Below are 20,531 nucleotides of genomic sequence, written 5' to 3'. Positions count from 1 at the left end.
AAGAAGAATTGCTCACAGCAGACAATGCTACATACGTCTGGTTTAAAGAGCTTTACTTGCTTTCGCCACGAAGAGGTATTATAAATCATAATAATATTTAGTTCATTGTCATTGTTCTTTTAGTATAATCATGTGATTAACTATTATTTTCTCATCAATTTCTTAATAGGAAGATAAAAATGGCACCGGTATACCCCCTAGTAGAGCTGAAATGTGGATAAAGACTCATTCTCATAAAGATGGGGTGCCTGTGGATGATAATGCTGCTACCAAAATAGTAAGTGCAATTACATTATTTTATAGAGCTCTAAAAAAAATATAGTAGTTATGAAATTTACATCAATCACTTTTTTATAGAAGGAAATGCAAGAAATACTCGAAAAATTACCAGAGGGCTCAAAGGATATAAGTGGACCTAATGATGTACTTAGTCAGGTCATGGATGCATAGAGACTCGGTCGAGTTCTTGGATTTGGGTTGGGTCCGACTCCCACAAAGTTGTGGGGGTCATCATCTAGCCAGGACTCATCCTCTTCCATGAATAGTGAAGAGATGACCATGTTGAGAGATAAGATAAGAACATTAGAGGAGAATTTGACTGGTGAAAAGGATGAGCGTGAGAATGAGAGGTCATCCTTGGAGCATCAGCTTGAGATGGCTAGGAATGAAATAGAGAAACAAAGAGAGGTCTAGGATTGAGTTTGAGCGGTTTAGAGAAGCCGATAGGATTGAGTTTGAGCGACTTAGAGAAGCCGATAGGATTGAGGCCGAACGGCTTAGATAGGCTGATAAGGATGAAGCCGAGCGACGAAGACAAGCTGATAAAGTTGAGTTTGATAATCTAGCACAGATGGTTATGAACCTATCACGATGTATAAGTAAAAAATTTATATTTATTAAGTTTTTAGATATATAAATATAATATATCTAATAATCTGATATGTTTATGTTTATTATAGTTTGGCGGCACATTCTTAACTCCACCAGGCTGTACGTTCCCAACTCCATTGGACACATCAACACAACCGTCAGATGATTGATTTGATGCATTCTTTTGTCAGAAAAACTTCTAAATTAGTTAGTTTTATTAAGTGAATCTTGTGTTTTGGATAATGGTTTGTAATACTTGCTTTTCGAGACAAACTTATGATTTTCGAGATAATGGTTGTAAATATTGATAATGGTCTATAAATATTGAAAATTGGGATTGTGTCCATTACTAACCTAAATAGATGAAATGGACTGGAAGATTCAACAAATCGATACGTATGGCATTCTCATCCTATATGTGTGCAAGTTGTTTGCATGAAATGGATCATTACATAGACTTTTTTACCTACATATGTTTTATGATTTCTTTTATAACTATTTTTTTGTTAACAAACCCCTTTTTAACTCTGCCAATGTAAAATTATATTTTTTACATTGCCAGTCCCAAGCCCGGATAAAGGAGGAGGGAAAAGGATAGTCCCAAGCTTGGATGACTATTGGAGTTGGAATTTCTGATATTAACTATTAATAGTGCAAGGCTCTTAAGTTCTATTCCTGATGTAGTAGCATTTTTTGTACTTAATGGACGATACTTCCTTTTAGACTTATGTTAGGTGTGCTGTTGGGTCTATGAAATTCATTATGCTACCCTATAACAGACTTATTTTCACAGCACATGGGCCAATAAATTTTTTTATTAAGAATGATTTCAATTCTGATTTTCTATCTTTAAATTATTTAGACGAGTTATGGTGGGTAGTTTAGTTATTTTCTTATATATAAGCAACCTCAGATGTTTCCTCTTATACATTGTTTATGAGATCATTTTCAACTGATTACACATCGAGTTGTTGCTAATGAGGTAACACATGCTTCTATTTCAGTGAAGATTGAAGTCCTAGGTGAAATTTAGGTTGCAACTAAGCTGTTATAGGATGTCAATGACATGGAGGTACATTTTCTAATATATTATGATCATCTTGATAGTTAGTTTAGCTGTGATATTCATTATCTACGTATTTTCCCCATCTTTGTTGCAAGTATTTAAACTTCACTCTAGTAGATGCAACCTATGTAACACTACCCAATGAAGTGTTTATGATTTTTTTTTACATTAACTTTTTTTTATGTGTGTCAAATTGACTCTTTCCTCCAAATGTAATTTGGTGGGAGGGGAGGAGGGACATATCCATAATTTACTGTTTTGCAGGGGTGTTCGTATTTTCATTTGGTATCCAAACAGTTCTTTATGTACGTACTAAGTGGCCTACTAATTGATTGACTGTTAGTCTTATTTTATCCAAAACTGATGCAATTCTTTTATGTTTACAGTGAGTCTACAACTGCCAGCACTCTCGTGGTTGGCTTTAGGTTGATTTATTTCTTGGCATGGTTTTCGAACACCAAGTTGAAGGCATGGATTTCCTTGTAGTCAGCCCATAGGTAAGAAGGACTCATTGGCTTTGTACAGCAGTCTGAAACTATGTGGGATTGTATTATGTTATAATGTGTCGTGCGCTTAAATTTGGTTCCACAACATGATTAACCCAATGGTAATCATATTTCATCTTTCTCCAGTAGACCATAAAGAATGGCAGAAGGTGAGGATATTCAATCTCTTGTATAAGTTGCCATCTAGGTTGTTCTTTCACTCTGTTGTGGGTCATTGTTTTAAATTTTTGCCTATAGTGTGATGACCTTTCCCTTTCCTCATCTGTTTTGCCTATAGTGGGAAGGAGACCACTCAGGTTGGTTGGAGGTTGAGTTTGGATGAATCGTTTATATTAAGGTTCGAAGTTAGTTAGGAAAATAGGGAAAATGTCATGACAAGGTGACTGTTGAAAATGTGGAAGAACAACTTCGTGTTTGAGCAACTTTAGAAGTGCCACATTTAGCAAGATTTATATGCTTTCCTTTTCTTTTGTGATGCTTCTTTACTTATGGGGTATAAAAAAGTATTTCATAACCACTGGTAATTGTTCTAAAAACCGCTGGAAAAAAAGATATTATTAGTGGCGGTTTTATAACCGCCGTGTAAAGCGCCGTTATATATTTCCTCAACGCCATAATTGCCAGCTAAATGCTAACAACCGTTGATATATAATATTGACGCTTCTTTAGCATTTGGCGGCGATTTTAAAACACCGGTGAAGACTGTTTATTTTGTAGTGACCCTAATGTCTTAAATTATTAATCATGCCCTAAGTAAAGATTAAAAACATACCATTCAAACACTACGTGAAAAAGGGGTAAATTCGATGTCAAGACATGTTGAATTTAGTGGTATTTTTCTAAATTTGACGGATCTTGAAATTGAATTTACCATTTTTGCACGTAATAAAACATTACAAAAGTTTGGTTCAAGTAATTATTTCAATGTTATAAAGCGAGATATATTATACATTGAAATTAACAACTTCAACAGTTGTTAACAATTAGGATTAGGCCATATAAAATTCTAAATCTAACTAATAGAAATCTTTAAATAGGTAGCAAGAGAGAGAGTTTCTACTTGCATCCTGACCTTTACTTATTACCAGTTATTGACTTCATTTTTTTATATATTTAAATTAGGGGTGTAATAAGTAAACACTCAGGGTGCCAATAGTAACTCTCATATTTCACGTGCAGGTATTAATTCGACCCCTGCCCCCCAAGGCCATGAAGAGGGTACTTGTAGGGATTACTTTGATTCCTTATTGGTTATGAAGGTATGCCCATACACTGTGTATTATTACAAAATTTATTTATTTTCATTTCATTGATTTAGAAGAACAAACAGATATGAGTGAAAAATCTCTCAATTAATTTATCAATACTTATGATTCTTACCACTATAGAGGTAAAATCTTGGATACTGTCCATTCCTGAAGATTTATTCCTAACAATCAATTTTCATTGTTATTGATGCACACGAAAGATTAAAAATCACATATAAAAATGATTGACGAAAAGTAAAAAAGGGAGACAAGACAAAATACAAGATTTGTTCACGAGATTCGTTCTAAAATCGGATTACGTCCTTGAGTTCCGAAAAATCTTTATACTATTTTTGAAGTCATTACAAAATCTACAAAACCAAGTCTTCTCTTCATTTTTTTCCTCCTCCCAAGAGCCCCCGCCCATTTACATAATAGCTCTCTTTATATAAATACAAAAGATGAAACTACATCCTAATGGAATGAGTCAATTTCCCCCCAATCAAGGGATTCTCCATCAATTATTTAAATCTAATTCAAAATATACTAATTGAAACCTCGAGATACTCATTAAATCTGACATATAACCAATATTCGCCTTACTTACGCCACATGTCTAATATTGATTTTACCCCTTATAATTAGCTTCCTCTTGTAGGTGGAGATTGGTGAGACTGAGATCCACTTACGAGAATACTATACTACTCTCGTATCTTCGTTTTATCTTACAAAAGTATTGTCCCTTTATCTTCATTTGACGAGACGATAATACCTCGGAAACTTGTGTTCACTCTGAGCCTCTTTAGCCACTCAGGGCAGAGCTGTTACTTGGGACATTGATCATTCAGGACCCTCATCCCCTCACTACAGATGTGTCACTTGGGACATTAGTCATTTAAGACCTTTAAACTACTCAGGACTTCTTTCTCACTTAGGATATCTTGGCCACTCATGACCCCTATCCACTCAGGACTATTCTGTTACCCAAAACAAAAACTTGGTCAGTTTAGACCCATCGCCACTCAGGACGGCTTTGCCACTCGGGGTAGAAACTTAATCATTTGAGATCTTAGAATGTGGATTAGACTTTCTCAATGAGTTTGGTTTTATAAGTGCTTTCTTTGCAACCTACAATTCTTAGACAACACCAACAACAACAATAACATATCCACGAAATATAACGTTGTCATTATTAGCCCCCAAGTGATAATTAAATAATTTTATTTCATAAATTGGGTTAAAAGTGAGTACTAGTGTATACCACTTAATTTGGTGGAACGAATAAAGGGAAATACTTAACTCAACGGAGTCCTTGGACTCAATCAAGTTGGGCATAAAGTTAGCCCCCATGTCATTTTTATGTTGAGTTGACTCTAATAACAAATTAGGTCCTGTGATCCTTACTATCAACATGAATTAAGCCCCTGAGTAATATAATTGCCTGACACCATACATTGGTTGACTTGATTAAGTTGACAATTAAGTAACTTGGGTCACCAAGTTGGATTTGGACTGAGTTGCCCACAAAAATAATGCACATGATACCCCAACAATCATGTTCCAATGTTACCATGTGCAAATATAAACATAAAAAATACTTGAGAATTTTTTTGATCACCAAATTTAATCTGAGTTATCGAACAGAGAATTTGAACCATTGATTGAGTGGTATTTGTGAGATAATATTGGAGGCACCCCTATGCCTTAATGTACCAAGATGTGATCTGCACAATGATTCTATGTGTTGTGGTTTTCACCATAACATATCCTTAACCTAATGCATTTATTTTCTCCTTTTACATTACAACCGTCATCAATGGAAGACCAACTTAGAATCTTGTTTATCCCTCACAATAAGATGCATATGACCGTGTGATTCACCTCCTTGTCTTTGATGATGTTTGCATCACGTAGTCATTCTCCATCCTAAAAGATGAGTTATTCACCACTGATACTTAGTTTCCTTCACAAAAATTCCAATTATAAAACCTGACCGCTTGAAATATATATATTTTTTATTCTCCTTGATCAATTCAAGTCCGTGATCCTTTCATTGAATCGATTTCGTCAATCTTCCTCTTACAATCAAAGATTCCAATCGACAATCAATGATTCATCTTTTAACAAAGCCAAATAAAAATTCAAAACTTGATTTGGGGTATCCCCAACACTGGATTGAGTTTTTGTATGGTTAAACATAATTTTTTGATCGATATCCCACGGATGACACCAATTTGTAAAGGTAAAATCTCGGATGTTGTAATAATAATCAATCTTCATTGTTATTGATGCATACGAACGATAAAAAATAACATATAAAAATAATCAAAGAAAAGACAAAAAAGGGAGGGAAGACAAATCACAAGATTTGTTCATGATGTTCGTCTCAAAATTGGACTTCGTTCCCGGATTCCGAAGAACCATTCCACTATTTTTGAAGCTATTATAAGATCTTCAAAATCTAGCCTCTTCTTTATTTTTCCTCCTCCCAAAAGCCCTCTCTCATTTACATGGCAGCTCTCCTTATATAGATATAAAAGATGAAACTAAATGAAATGAGTCAATGTCCCCCTAATCAAGGGATTTTCCATCAATTATTCAAATCTAATTCAAAATATATTAATCAAAGTCTCGAGATCCGCATTAAATACCATCAAAAGCAAATGTTGAAGACAAAGGTCTTTTTTGGGAAAAAAAAAAGGAAAAAAAATAATAATAAAGAATTTTAGAAAATGATTGAAGAGGGAAGATGAAGGTAATTCATTTTAAGAAATTATCTCAAAAGACAACCAAACTCAAAGGGCTTCCTCCAAGTCACAATTGTTTTCACACCGCACCGCACGCTAGATGAGTCCAAAGTCTAAAGTCGGTGGTTTATTCTTGACTCCACTTTATTATTACCTGTTTTTTTTTTTTTTTGTGTGTGTGTGGAAAATATCAGGTTCATCTCCATCAAAGAACGGCTGAGATGAAAGGCTACACCATGGAGATTCCTAACAGAAACGGATCCCTAGGAAATCATGGAGACTCATTGATGATTGAAGTCTTGATATCTTTAGTTTCAACGCGTCAGGGTCCCATTATTGAAATAATAAGCCTACTTCTTCTTCCAATTTCCTTGTTAACTCATTCATTCACAGACATCTTGTCTTCTTCTTCGTTTCAAAATGAAGCTTCACCTCATCCAACTTATTAATTTCTTCTTTTTCTTGTACTTCATCATCAACTTTATCAATCTACCGAAATCTTTATGTCAGAAAATTGAAGCCGATAGTTCAAATAACAACTCAAGAACCTCTGGGAGTTGTAAGGAGATCTACCTGTGTCGAACAGACTCTTCTACTGTGAAATCACCCCCACCCGCTGCGAGTGCACACCCAGTAATATCTGACGCTCCTCCGCCATCAATAGGTTACGCTCCTGTCACATCACCCCCTGTGCCAGCAGTAATAACAAGCCCTCCTCAAAATTCAACCCTGAATGTAACAAGAAGCGCTACTGCAGACAAGAATCAAACAGCTGCCCCGACCCCGACTTCATCTACAGTTCCCGATGCAGCATCTACTTATCACGCACACGGTACGTAAATCGGCTAAGGACTTTTGAGGCTTTTCGTCCATCAAACAGACAGTTGAGATAGAAGAGAAAACACGGATTTCCTAGAGATCAGTAAAACCTTCAAAGAAAAGAATTTCTACGTTTTTTTTTCCCCTTCTCTCTAGGGATACACTTTTCTATCTCCATCAAATAGACTGTCAGTCTACATGAGAGGAAAAATGCAGATTTCCTAGAGAATAATATAAACTTCTTAGCGATTACTACTTTGTTTTCAAGGGATACATTTTTATAGGAAATCTTGTAGTGCATGTCTCAACCGTCTGTTTGACAGAGAGCATCAACCGCAGGTTGAGAGTTGAGACTAGTGTTTTCCATACACTAATTTAGCCATCAAACAAACAGTTGTTGAGATGACCCCAGATAAAAATGCATCAAAAAATAATTTATATTATCCCTAGAAAACTAAAACTGATCTCTAAGCAAATTGGGTTTTCCCCATATCTCAATTCTCAATCGTCTTTTTTATAGAGACTCTTAGCTGAAATTTATATTAATCAAGAATGGTTCTTTTGGATTGAAATCATCTAAACAAGTCGTTATCTCAACTTTTTAGTCGATCTTTCCATATATTTTAGTCAAAAAATTTAAAATTATAAAATGGGTGGATTTTATCAATGTTGGTAGATAAAAAGTGGTGAACTCGACAGTAAATAGTGGTGAGTTGGTCAGTAAAAATTGTGAACTCGACACTAAATAAAAAAATGTCAAGTTCGACAATAAAAATTGTGAACTCACAGCAACGAGGGATCATTGAGAAAGAAAAAGTTTATCGAATGTCCTATCAAGTTATTGTGCAAAAGATAAGGACTATTTAGAAAAAAAAACCCATCCGTGAGGGTCCTTTAAGTAATTTTTTTCTATTTTACCCCATTCTTTTTTGTTTAAGAATATTGTGAGGGGATCAAACTTGGTATCCTTCTTTTAGGTTTTTGTCATAGGGGAAAGAGAGAGAGAGGAGGGGGTGAAAAATGAACAAATTAAACAAAGAAAACAAATTCCATGAAAGTTTAATTTCCCACCAATTTTCCATGTTAAACTAAACAAACCCTTAGAAAATAATTTCAGAGCGATTGAGACTAAGATAGTTAGAGGTCAATTCTAGTATCCAACAAGGTTTGAGGTTCTCCATCAAACAAACAACTAAGATGAGAGGATGGTTAATCCTAGCTATCGATAGCTAAGAAACATAATCAATCCTAAGAAACCAGAGTTTTTCCACTCATCTCAACCATATATTTGATGCTGAGCACCAAACGTTGTTTGATGTTTGGAAAATCCATCCCTGAAAACCTGAATTTTTCATTCTACTCAGTAAATAATATGATAAAAGTACAAAATGATCTCTTGAATCTATCGATGGACCTCTTTTTGGAGTTAAGTTTTGTTGACTAAATATTTAATTACTTTGAGATTCAAAATTAAACTTCCCATACAATCTTATCATGCTATACACTGATCAAGCCATCATGTGTATGATTATGTATTTTTCTAGGTAAGCTAGGGTTGTAGACAGCACCTCCCTTAAATCGATATCAGGAACGAGAATAATTAGATATGAAATCATCATGTAAAATTCCTACCAACTCTTGAGGGATACAATTTCCATCCACAATTAATGATGGTAAATCTTTTTTATGATTATATTGAAATCATGCAAAAACGTTTAAGTTACATTGGAATAATTTTTGGGTGAATTACTATTTCATGAGGTGAAAATGAGTTATTTATGATTCCGGCTCACTACTCATTTTAATTACCAAAATGCGAATGATGACGTTTTTGTTAAAAAAAAATTCAGAATGGTAACGAATTCGATGGTTTTGAAGTGATTATTTCGTAGTCACTTTAAACCTGCGAAATAGTCACTTTAAAATCCTCTGAATTCATTATTGTTCACGTTTTGGTAATTAGAATGAACAGTGAGCCGGAATCATAAATTCATCAAAAGTTGATCACTTTTTTGTAAATATCTCATAATTTTTCTTGTTTCAACTAAATCTATGTATCGTTTGTTCCGCAGGAAATGTAAAATTCAAGTTTGCTATAGGTAAGGTATCCGTCGACAAAGTTTCTTTTATGATTTTTTCTCTTTTTTATGCCAATTGATCTATAAAAAGTTCATGTTTTCTTACTCTTTTTTCCAAACAAATTATATTTCAGGCATCCAAAAGTTAATTAGATTCTTTTTGTCCTCTGTTCATTTCATGCAGCAGCATTGATAGCTGGTATCATTGTTATAGCTACAATGGTAGTTATAATATCTTGTTTGAGAAAGAAATTTTCCTCAGATGTATTTTTCTTTTGGAAGAAAAAGACAGAAAATTCTCAAAGTATGGAGATATTTTTAAAGAATCATGCATCCTTGATTCAAAAAAGATACCAATACTCAGATGTCAAGAAAATGACTAACTCCTTCAAAGACAAATTAGGCCAAGGAGCTTATGGTAGCGTGTTTCGAGGAAAGCTATTCGATGGGCGTATGGTGGCTGTAAAGTTGTTGAGAGAATCAAAAGGAAATGGAGAAGAATTTATTAATGAGGTTGCAAGCATTAGTAGAACTTCCCATATTAATATTGTGAGTCTCCTAGGTTTCTGTGTTGAGTCTTCCAAAAGAGCTCTTATCTACGACTTCATGCCCAATGGATCTCTTGAAAAATTCATATATGATGAAAAACCATTACAGAAACATCCTTACCTTGAATGGGAGACATTATACAAAATTGCTGTTGGCATTGCTCGGGGACTAGAGTACTTGCACCGTGGTTGTAACACACGAATATTACATTTTGATATAAAGCCTCATAACATTCTTCTAGACCAAGACTTTTGTCCAAAAATCTCCGATTTTGGGTTGGCAAAATTGTGCTTTAAGAAAGAAAGTGTCGTTTCGATGATAGGTGCTAGAGGGACTCCAGGGTATATTGCACCAGAATTGATTTATAGAAATTTCGGAGGAGTCTCGTACAAGTCAGATGTATATAGTTATGGAATGATGCTGCTCGAAATGGTTGGAGGACGTAAGAACATTGATCCAGGAGTAGAAAATATTAGTGAAATATATTTTCCACATTGGATTCACAAGCGTCTTGATACATGCATTGATTTGGGATTACGTGGAATTACAACTACTACGGATGAAGAAATTGCACGAAAAATGATTTTGGTAGGTTTGTGGTGCATACAGATGGATCCATCGAGTAGGCCTGCGATGAATAGAGTGTTGGAGATGTTAGAAGGAAGCCTTGAAGGATTGCAAATTCCACCCATGTCACTTTTTACATCTCCTTCAAGATCACCAGAAGCTTCTTCAACCAAATCAACTTTGTAAAATTATTACTTTATAATATATCTAACTTTTTCTTTCACATAAAAGCTTTATAAATTCATTTCATCTATCGAATAAAAAAAATGTATTTCAAATTTATGCTAATTTGCAGTTGATTGATGATAGTATTAGAGATTAAGAAAGCTTCTTTTAATGTAGCAACTTTTGCTTATAACAACCAATTAACATATATATATATATATATATATATATATATATATATATATATATATATATATATATACATATAGGGTCCCATTCAACACCAAACATTTTGGCCAACATTTTAGTCAACCATTTTTGTTTTACATGGGTTAGAAGTTTTGGAATGGGCTGATTTTTGGTGAGGATGATCTCTATGGTGAGGAGATCATCATCACCAAAAATCAGCCCATTCCAAAACTTCTAACCCCATAAAAAATGATTTACAAAAATGGACGGTCCATGATTTTTCAACTTGTAAACATGGGGCTCAAAGTTTTGGAATGGGCTGATTTTTTGTGAGAATGATCTCCTCACCGTAGAGATCATCCTCATTAAAAATCAGCCCATTCCAAAACTTCTAACCCATGTTTTGAAAAATGTTTTGCCAAAATGTTTGGTGCTGAACATTTCCCATATATATATATGGGGGCGGTTCACGGGCCATATCTAAAAACAATGGTTTTTCAAAATATGGGTTAGAGGTTTTGGATTGAGCTGAATTTTTGTGAGGATGGTCACTATGATGAGAAGATCATCCTCACAAAAAATCAGTTCAATTTGAAACTTCTAAATCTATCAAAAGTGATTTATAAATTATTGGCAAAAATTGACAAAAAATTGACGGTCCAAATTCTAAATCACTTTTAATGGGGTTAGAAATTTCAGATTGGACTGATATTTTTTTCGGATGATCTTCTCATCATAGAGATCATCCTCACAAAAAAACAGCTCAATCCCAAACTTCTAACCCATGTTTTAAAAATTTATTAATGCTACATTTTTTTTACATATGTCCCTTGATCCTAACCCTATATGGGAAATGTTCAACACCCTACACTTTACACTATGCTTTACCACACGTGTTTTGTCCTACATGGGTTAGAAGTTTTGGAATGAGCTGATTTTTGGTGAGGATGATCTCTACGCTTAGAAGATCCTCCTCATCAAAAATAAGCCAATTCCAAAATTTCTAGCCCCATGTTTACAAGTTGAAAAATTGTGAACCATCCATTTTTTTGTAAACCATTTTTTATGGGGTTAGAAGTTTTGGAATGGGCTGATTTTTGGTGAGGATGATCTCTTCATCATGGAAATCATCCTCACCAAAAATCAGCCTATTCCAAAACTTCTAACCCATGTAGGACAAAACACATATGGTAAAGTGTAGGGTAAAGCGTAGGGTGTTGAACGGGACCCCATATATATATATATATATGGGAGCGGTTCAACAGCCCCTTATGGTGCCCCATATAGTGCCACGCATTTTTTGTAAATCACTTTTGATAGGGTTACAAGTTTTGGAATAGGTTGATTTTTTGTGAAGATGATCTCTATGGTGAAGAGATCATCATCACAAAAAATCAGCTCATTTTGAAACTTCTGACCCTAGTTTACAAGTTGAAGAATCGTGGACCGTCCAATTTTTGTAAATCAGTTTTGACGGGATTTGAAGTTTTGGAATGAGCTGATTTTTGGTGAGGATGATCTCCTCATCATAGAGATCATCCTCACAAAAAATCAGCTCATTCCAAAGCTTATAACCCATATTTTGAAAAATGCGGGGCACCATATGGGGCTGTTGAACCGCTCCCTATATATATATATATGGGTCCCGTTCAGCAACAAACATTACATTTTGGCAAAACATTTTTCAAAACATGGGTTAGAGGTTTTGGAATGGGCTGATTTTTTGTGAGGATGATTTCTACGGTGAGGAGATCATCCTCACCAAAAATCAGCCCATTCCAAAACTTCTAGCCCTAGTTTACAAGTTGAAAAATCGTGGACCGTCCATTTTTTATAAACCATTTTTGATGGGGTTAGAAGTTTTGGAATGGGCTGATTTTTTGTGATGATGATCTCCTCACTGTAGAGATCATCCTTACAAAAAATCAGCCCATTCCAAAACCTCTAACCCATGTTTTGAAAAATGTTTTGCCAAAATGTTTGTTGCTGACCATTTCCCTCTATACATATATATGTAAACAAAAATTTAATTAATGTTTGAAGGATTGGTGTACCTTAGGTAAAAGTTAGCGTGTCAATAGAATCTCTCAAGATTAAGGACATCATTTCCTGGTAACGATCATATCAACAATGTCAAATAAGCCATTTTCTTCATGCTTGCAGCCCGATGTGTTTAACTTCCAATAAAAACATGGCATCTTGACACCGTATGTTGCTATAGTAACTTGACACTGTTTTTGGATAGCAACATGAAATTTTTAATTATTTTACCATTTTGTTTTAAGTGATATTACCTGAGATCAACTTGATTATGATTACTTGCATATCACTAGTCGTCGGGTGCACCTCAGTCTTAAAAAAATGTGTTTCTTTTGCAAAATCCATACCACTTGCACTTGATTTCAATACTCTCTCTCTCTCTTTCAATTTCCTTTGTGTTGTTGTTGTATTAGTGTCAAGGAATGAAAAAGATGAGCTTCTGTATAAATTCTACTTATAGAGCAGTCGGTATTGCCTACAACACACGTCGCTGCAACGTCAGCCAACCTGGTCGTTGGATGTGGTCGCGAGTTGGAAAATGTGATTTGGCTTTAGCGACGGCCAGTGGCCGTCGCTATAGGGTGAGTTTATTTTTAAAAACTTACTATTTCCACACAAAATTTTGCTAATGCCACACCTACTGTGATAATTAATAAAGAAAATAGTGTAGCAATAGTAAAAGTTGGTGTGGAAATAGTAGATCTCTTTTCTCTTTAGAGGTTTATAACTACGGTCATGGCCGTCGCAATAAATAAAACTAAAAAAAAAAATGTGATTTTACACATGCACCCTCACTTCTTGTTGAATATTGGAGACTACCCTTGTATTTTTAAATTGATGACATGCTCCCTCCCATCTTGTTGAATATTGGAGATACCCTATTTTTAAATTGTTGACAACCCCCTTGACCCTCGCTACTAATATGAAAAGACCTAAATGCCCCTTGTTTTCAATCTGTTTTACAAGCAATTTGGATAAGAAAAGTGCTCACAAATCAAAATCTACTAAAAACTTTGAAAAATAACAATTATTAACTTGACATAAGCATATGTCATATACATACCTTCTAGTTAACAATTGCTAACTGCGAAAAGACTTGTATTTCCTCTTTGATAATGAGGGGAAAATTTAATGTCGAAGCTTTCTTGCTCTATGCCAAGTTGGTCATCTTCATCCAAAATGTTCGAACTTTCTTCTATAGCTATGGCAAGTTGTTCATCTTCATCCAAATCAAAACTTTCATCTAAAAAAAAAAATTGGTAAAAACAAGAAGAACCAACATGCATTTTTATTTCATTCAAACAATAAGATAAGTTCATATAATTTAAAAAACTGACTCGACAAAAGTTATCTAGATATATGTGAATGGAAAAAAAGGATTCATGTAATAATATGTTCATGCGATAAGCATATCTCAAGTAGTTTGAACTTTGAGCGTAAAATGGAGCAACATTTATCAGATAAGTTGTATATTAAAAAATGCAACTTAATGGAAATTGTCAAAAAAATATATGACATGAGCAATGATAGTCTATGATGTTCTATAATCCAAGTGTTATACTTACAGAAAATGAAAAGTTTGAAACAAAAAAGCCTAGGGAGCTTTCAAATATTAGTAGATAATTTCCATATTGCAGCCTTGTGTAATGTTGGTTGGTCTAATTTTTCATATTATAACCTTAAATCTAGAATACAGATTCATCAGATGTCGAAGAACCAACTCATGGTCTCCTTTTTGAAAACAAATGTTCCAAAACAAGATTAAAAATTGAAAACAAATGTTCCAAGGGGAAAGAACTTGCAAAGATATAAATAATAATCAATGTAGAAAGGATAATCACTGTTTACGCAACAAGGAATAATCCAACATCGCTTAGGCACTTGACTTTAGTGGTTCTTGGAAATAGTTCCCAGAACTCATCATGGTGCAATATAGATGCTAAACCCCCAGCAGAACACCCAAAAAGCGAAGCCTAAAACAAAACGACGGTATATGATCAGTTGATTACTAGAACAATGATAACTGAACAAAGAAAGCCAAGAAACAAGCTGTAATCCATGATAAATACAAAACCTGGTTGGCATAGCGCATTCCCTTGGACATTAACTCTTCCATGCCAACTAACTAGATACGTTGTCCTCGGAAATAAAGTTGTTTACCCTACAAACACTAAACGTTGCATAACTAGTATAAAAGCAACAACATAAAAGAATCACATAGAGCACAGTTTATTTGTAGGAAGTGTCATGACAACACTTCACATGAGGAAGCTGAATAACCTTTCTTTCTTAAAAACATTTGATGATCAATGACATAAGAGTGCTTGCCTTCATATTAATTTTAATACATGAATGCAGCCATGCAAAATGGTATACTATTAACCCTATTTAGATCTAATTTTCAAGGGAAAATTTTCAAATGGATAACATTCTCACAAACCTCATTTTGACTGTCACCAGTAAAAGATGCACTGTCACAATAGCAAAGCCTAACACTATTCCAATTGAAAATCTGCAACCATCAACATCCCATCAAGAGTAAAAGAAAATAAGTCACGGAAATGTTGTGGAAACAGGAAGAAGAATAGAATTTACTCATATCAATTAAGAACAAGGAAGTTAAATTGAGGGAAAACAAGGATTTTCTTCAGCATTATTGCTCAATATTCCTGTAAATTGTATTTGTTTTTCCATAAAAGTTGATGATCCATGGCGAGATTTTTTATGATAGACACAAGATCTAATGTTATTACACCAGCCTCCACCCTGCCATAAATACATTATTTGATGTCAAGTTTGCAACCAATACAATACACGTGCAGTGCACTTTAGCAATTTAGTCAATTCTATTGGTTTTCATAGTCTTCATATTGGTAAAACATCAAAAGGAGAACACTATTAAACTTATACACTAACATTTTACATGCTAGGTAAAAGATGTTGGCATGGTACAATACTGATACCGGTAATGGAGTTAATATAGACACTCCTAATAATCTGTTTATGTGTTTCCCTATTGAATAATTTTCACTACCATCACTATAATTTCTTATTTTCTTTTTTTTTTTTGTTATGATAAAACTAGATAAAGAAAATGTAAAGACCCTTAAAACTTTTTGGTAACTATGTCAAAATTTGAAGATTAAAATATAACAGAGCTTGATACTTCTTACTAATAGCATTTAGGATGGGATACTCGTATCTATGATCCATGTCTTGTATTTTAATTAAAATATGCAATCCTATCCTAGAGTCTTCAATATCCATACTGATGCTAGCGTACCTCTTGGTGAAACTCGTCATAGATGAAAACTTCAGGATTGAATGAAGAAATTAATGTAAGTACTATGAACAAAGTTTGCAAATCATGAAGCCACTCAAATTCACATTATAATATTAAAGAATAGCATCATAAAAATTAACCATAAAAACTAATAAGAGAGAGAGGGAAAAGGAGGGAGAGAGTTCTATTTTAATAGCTAAGTCAATGTGAACAGACATGAGAGTTAATATCATTTTTGCCAATGAAGGTCACTGCTACAAAGTATTGTATATTTGTATTTGAGACATAAAAAATAAAAATAAAAAGTCTTTGGCAGTAATATTTAGCAAGAGTGCAACTACATTACATTAGAATTTAATATTTCTTTTATAAAAAAAATTCATTACCTCTTAGATTTCTGTCTTAACTCTCCAGTATTTCAAATTCTATTTGAAAACCTAATAACTAGAAACATCAAAATAAACAAAATTCTTCAATGAGAACTTCAACACCAAAAGCATAACAAAGATATGTTCATCTCACACTTGTATGAATCCCAACCACAGAATGCCAAGTATCATTTGCTGTGTGTTTGGAAATCCTAACCACAGTCTGCAATTAAGCTCTTCAGGATATGCTCATGCATGTTTACTCAGCTCAAATGGGTGCTGAGCTTCAACTGGAAGCCCTAACCATTTAAACTCAGGTCACAAGGAAAAAGCTCAAAAGAACAATGGGTATAAAAGGGATCTCTCTTGGATATACATATTTTTTCACGTTTGGAACCCATGTATAGTATGGTTTGGTCTAGCATGAAAGGACTTACATTGTTCTCCTCCATTTCTTCCCCTCATCGTAGAAGAAAATTCTCTATAATCAATCTTCCCACCCTACAAAAAATGATCAAGCCAGATGAAGTTATTAAAAACAATTGTGTTGATCAAATTCTCTGATTATTTCATCCATGTGAATGTCACTTAGACCAATGGGGCAAAAAATAAATAATATAGAAAATTAAAATATTAAACTTGAAAAAAAGATCAAGGTCAATGGGGCATGTCATTAGCTTGAAAACAAAATGGGGACGGATGAACCTGCATAGAATGAGGAATTGGGTCCTAGTGCAAATCTTGTTGAGTTTTGTAATGAGGATCAAAACTTGACAGGCAACTTGGAAAGAAAATTGCCCATTCAAGGCTCCCTGAAAACGAACTTGGCATTTATACAAAATATATAAGTGTATTACTCACGGATTATATGCATATTATACATGTCTCTATTTTTATTATAGCCTGATAGAATTATATGTATAACTCACAAATTATGTCTCTGATCAGATTCGAAGAAACCGAGATGCAAGAGTTTCATTCGAAAGCAATATTACAACATAAAAACAACGTGTCAGATTAGTAAAAAGATTAAGAAGCAATTCATCAGATAATACAATCCATAAAAGCTAGTTGAGATGTCTCACCAGAAAAGCCCCCTTGGAAGCTCTTTCTGCCAAGTAGGCCGAAGGCTTGAAGATTTCTCCATAAATCTCAGTCCATTCCTCCAATCTTGAATAGATGTATCTAGATCCGAGTGAACCAGCCCAAAACAAGATCCCTCCCCTGATCAAAAGGTCTCCCCATCAGATTAAAGAAGTCTACACTGTTTGGAAGAGAAGAAGCAATTCTCTTATGATCTACTATGAAAGAAACTCACAAACCTATATGGTGAGAATCCCATGGCCATAACAGCAGCAATGTCGAGGCCGGCTGCCTTGACTGCAATTCCTTCGGCACGGACATGGCAATTACTTCACCGAACTGCAATTCACAAAAAAAGCTCATTTTTTATCATTCAAATGTCTTGAATGGGGTCTCATAATATCTAGTGTGAAATTCATTCTTACAGGTCCAACATGAATATAACGGCCCCGAATCATATAGTAGCCACAAGAGTCCCGAGCTGGTAAGCAAGTCACAACGAACAACTACCACGAAAACAAAATAAAGCTCATAAACACTAATTGCCATATCTTTAATCATCCAACCATGGTACCAGTTTTGAAATGGCTATTGCTCATTCAAACACCCAAGTCAATTCCAATGGTTATACACTTAGATGACCCCATTAATCCATTATAATATTTTCAATTATCAAGTAAGTTTCTGGTTGTCAATTTTCCTGAATTTTTGTCCATTGTGTCCACTACTAACCTATAAGAAAAGATATCTTACTTCATGGTTTCAACTTTCAAGACTGTGCCCCATTTGTATAAGGCTATGATAATTCAATTTGCACATGAAATAGTAATTTATCTCCTCCATACTACATTTTAAGTAAGCAATGGATATGTAGAGAAGCTTCCATTGCCACCATTTCAAATTGGATTTTTTTAATTCACTTCCTTGATATACTGACCAAATGTCATGACATCAACCCCTACATCCTTCACCTTCTCCATTGTTCTCACCACTTGATTAGGTGTTTCCCTGCACCCCAACATTATAGATGTCTTTGTAAGCGTACCCTCAGGAGCATAATCTTTGGCTATCTTCAGAACTTCTATAGATTGCTTGAAATTAGCACGATGACCCCATACCACACTCTGAAGCTCTTCAACTGTCTCAATATTATGAGCAAAAACATCTAAACCAGACTTTGAGACAATTTCTATACAGACAGAGTCTCCTTGGAAATCAGGTTCTACACAATGACCATAAATGCAAACAAGGTTAGAAGGAGAACTTGGGAGGAAACTTTATGATCCTAAAACATTTAAACTAAAAATTATAACTTGATGAAATAATCCATATTAAAAAAATAGAATCACAATGTATATAGAGGACCACGCATAGACCAAACATAGCCAGATTACTTCAATAGGTCTTACCAACTAAGCCTTCAATATAGAAAAAACACAAACTATGATAAATAATTCATACCAAGAGCTTCTTTTAATATATTTGGTTTCAATGTCTTCAACTTCAGCACTGTCTCTGCAAAAAATGATCACTTCCTTGATCAGGTAAATCATCTCGATCAACACTTGTAATCACCACATAATCCAGACCCCATGACGAAATTGCCTCAACTACATTAGAGGGTTCATTTAGATCGGGTGGAGGAGGAGTGCACGATGTCTTCACATTGCAGAATCTGAAAGACAACATTTCAAGAATATTATAATTAAGAACTTTCAAATTTGCTCATAAATATATATGATTTCCATAGTTAAGACATAAAATAAAACTCCTATTAGCAGATCAAGCTCAACTCATTTGCTTAAAATTTAAAAAAAAAAAAAAATCACTAGAAAGTTTCCAAAGATGGTAGCTTGGACTTCGGATGGATCCCAAAATATGGGAAATTCATGGTTGAATCAAACCAAACTCCCTTTTGTCAAACTAATTTACTAAAATTAACAAATTACAGAAATTAAAGCCTCCTAATCACTAATATATAGATAGTGTTATTTAGAACAGATTTCAGCAAGAGAAAGGTGGAAATCACACAAATTAATCATATCTAACTAATAAAATGTACAAATTAATTGAAAGAAAGATTTCAACAAATATCAAGCCCTAGCCCTAACCCTAAATGAAATTCCAGCAAATCGAATAAATCTAACACATGAAACCGTAACATACGGCCGAAACGGATCTGAAATAAAAAGTTAAATCTAAATCAAACACTGGCAGCAGAATCTTTAAAAAAAAAAAGGCTGAAAATGAAGGGATTACTTGCTTCAGATGATTCTGAACAACAGATGAAATCTGGCTGAAATTTTTCAGGGAATCGTAACTCCAACTGCTACGAGAAGACGATTGAGACTGAAATAACGAAGAAAACGAATCCATTTCTCTGATTACCAATGAGAAAGAATAGTAGATGAGATTAATAGCCAAGAAGAATAAATTTTGTGAGCAAATTTGCAAAGAACGATCGTTGAAAATATAAAAATGAGGAGATCGAGAGAATCAATAGTTCGCATCAAATTTGTTTTTGAGCTTGAAATGAGAGACAGAGAGATCGAGTTTGAGATGAGAGAGAGAAAGAGAGATCGAGGTTGAGATCGATGAGAGAGAGGGAGAGAGATTAGATGAAGGTTTTCAGTTTCAAACGAAGAGACGAAGTGGTTGCTTTCTTTTCAGACGTTTTCGTTTGAGAGTTGAAACGAAGAGATAGTCTTAAACGACTCTATAGTGACGGTCAAAATCTGACCACCACTAATAATTGTCGCAATAAACCGTTTTTCTTGTGGTGATTATAACAATGTATAGTGCAATTGGTACTAGGTGATCTGTAACTAATTAGTCTTGAGAAGAATCAGATTAGTCCCATTTTAATTGTGCGTGATCAAAGGAAAAACTAACCCATAATCTAACAAGTGAGAGGAATATACTATCCCCATTAATGTTGTAGCCCTCAAATGGGT

The 20,531-nt window shown here is 34.3% G+C and overlaps 2 protein-coding genes across 9 annotated transcripts; one reads left to right on the top strand and one right to left on the bottom strand.

The window, feature by feature from the left end:
* The first annotated feature begins 6,704 nt into the window (after nt 1-6,704).
* On the top strand, nt 6,705-10,692 carry LOC147394406 (PR5-like receptor kinase). Of its 2 annotated transcripts, none has more exons than XM_086453879.1 (3): nt 6,705-7,268; nt 9,328-9,354; nt 9,518-10,692. In XM_086453879.1, the coding sequence occupies exons 1-3, from the start codon at nt 6,857-6,859 to the stop codon at nt 10,633-10,635; spliced, it is 1,557 nt and encodes a 518-aa protein (XP_086310005.1). In that variant the 5' UTR covers nt 6,705-6,856; the 3' UTR covers nt 10,636-10,692. The 2 variants fall into 2 exon arrangements, with proteins under 2 accessions (XP_086310005.1, XP_086310006.1); XM_086453880.1 differs by having other exon boundaries at nt 6,706-7,268; nt 9,521-10,691.
* A 2,737-nt stretch (nt 10,693-13,429) lies between these two features.
* On the bottom strand, nt 13,430-20,284 carry LOC147394405 (uncharacterized). 7 transcript variants are annotated; one of them, XM_086453882.1, is made up of 12 exons: nt 19,837-20,282; nt 19,039-19,252; nt 18,567-18,799; nt 18,003-18,083; nt 17,817-17,916; nt 17,580-17,718; nt 16,932-16,995; nt 16,513-16,563; nt 15,284-15,355; nt 14,918-15,004; nt 13,907-14,816; nt 13,430-13,797 (listed from the first exon to the last, which is right to left on the bottom strand). In XM_086453882.1, exons 3-7 carry the CDS (start codon nt 18,597-18,599, stop codon nt 16,956-16,958), a joined length of 393 nt encoding a protein of 130 aa, XP_086310008.1. In that variant the 5' UTR covers nt 18,600-18,799; nt 19,039-19,252; nt 19,837-20,282; the 3' UTR covers nt 13,430-13,797; nt 13,907-14,816; nt 14,918-15,004; nt 15,284-15,355; nt 16,513-16,563; nt 16,932-16,955. The 7 variants fall into 7 exon arrangements, with proteins under 7 accessions (XP_086310008.1, XP_086310012.1, XP_086310009.1 ...); XM_086453886.1 differs by having other exon boundaries at nt 13,430-14,816; nt 18,623-18,799; nt 19,837-20,283; XM_086453883.1 differs by having other exon boundaries at nt 13,430-14,816; nt 14,918-15,013.
* Between the last annotated feature and the right edge of the window lie 247 nt (nt 20,285-20,531).

Source organism: Akebia trifoliata, chromosome 9 (genome assembly GCF_017979445.1).
Source record: "Akebia trifoliata isolate Shusen 1 chromosome 9, ASM1797944v1, whole genome shotgun sequence".
NCBI classification, from domain to species: Eukaryota; Viridiplantae; Streptophyta; class Magnoliopsida; order Ranunculales; family Lardizabalaceae; genus Akebia; species Akebia trifoliata.
The sequence above is the reverse complement of the archived record's forward strand: the minus strand, read 5'-3'. Positions and strand labels throughout refer to the sequence as shown.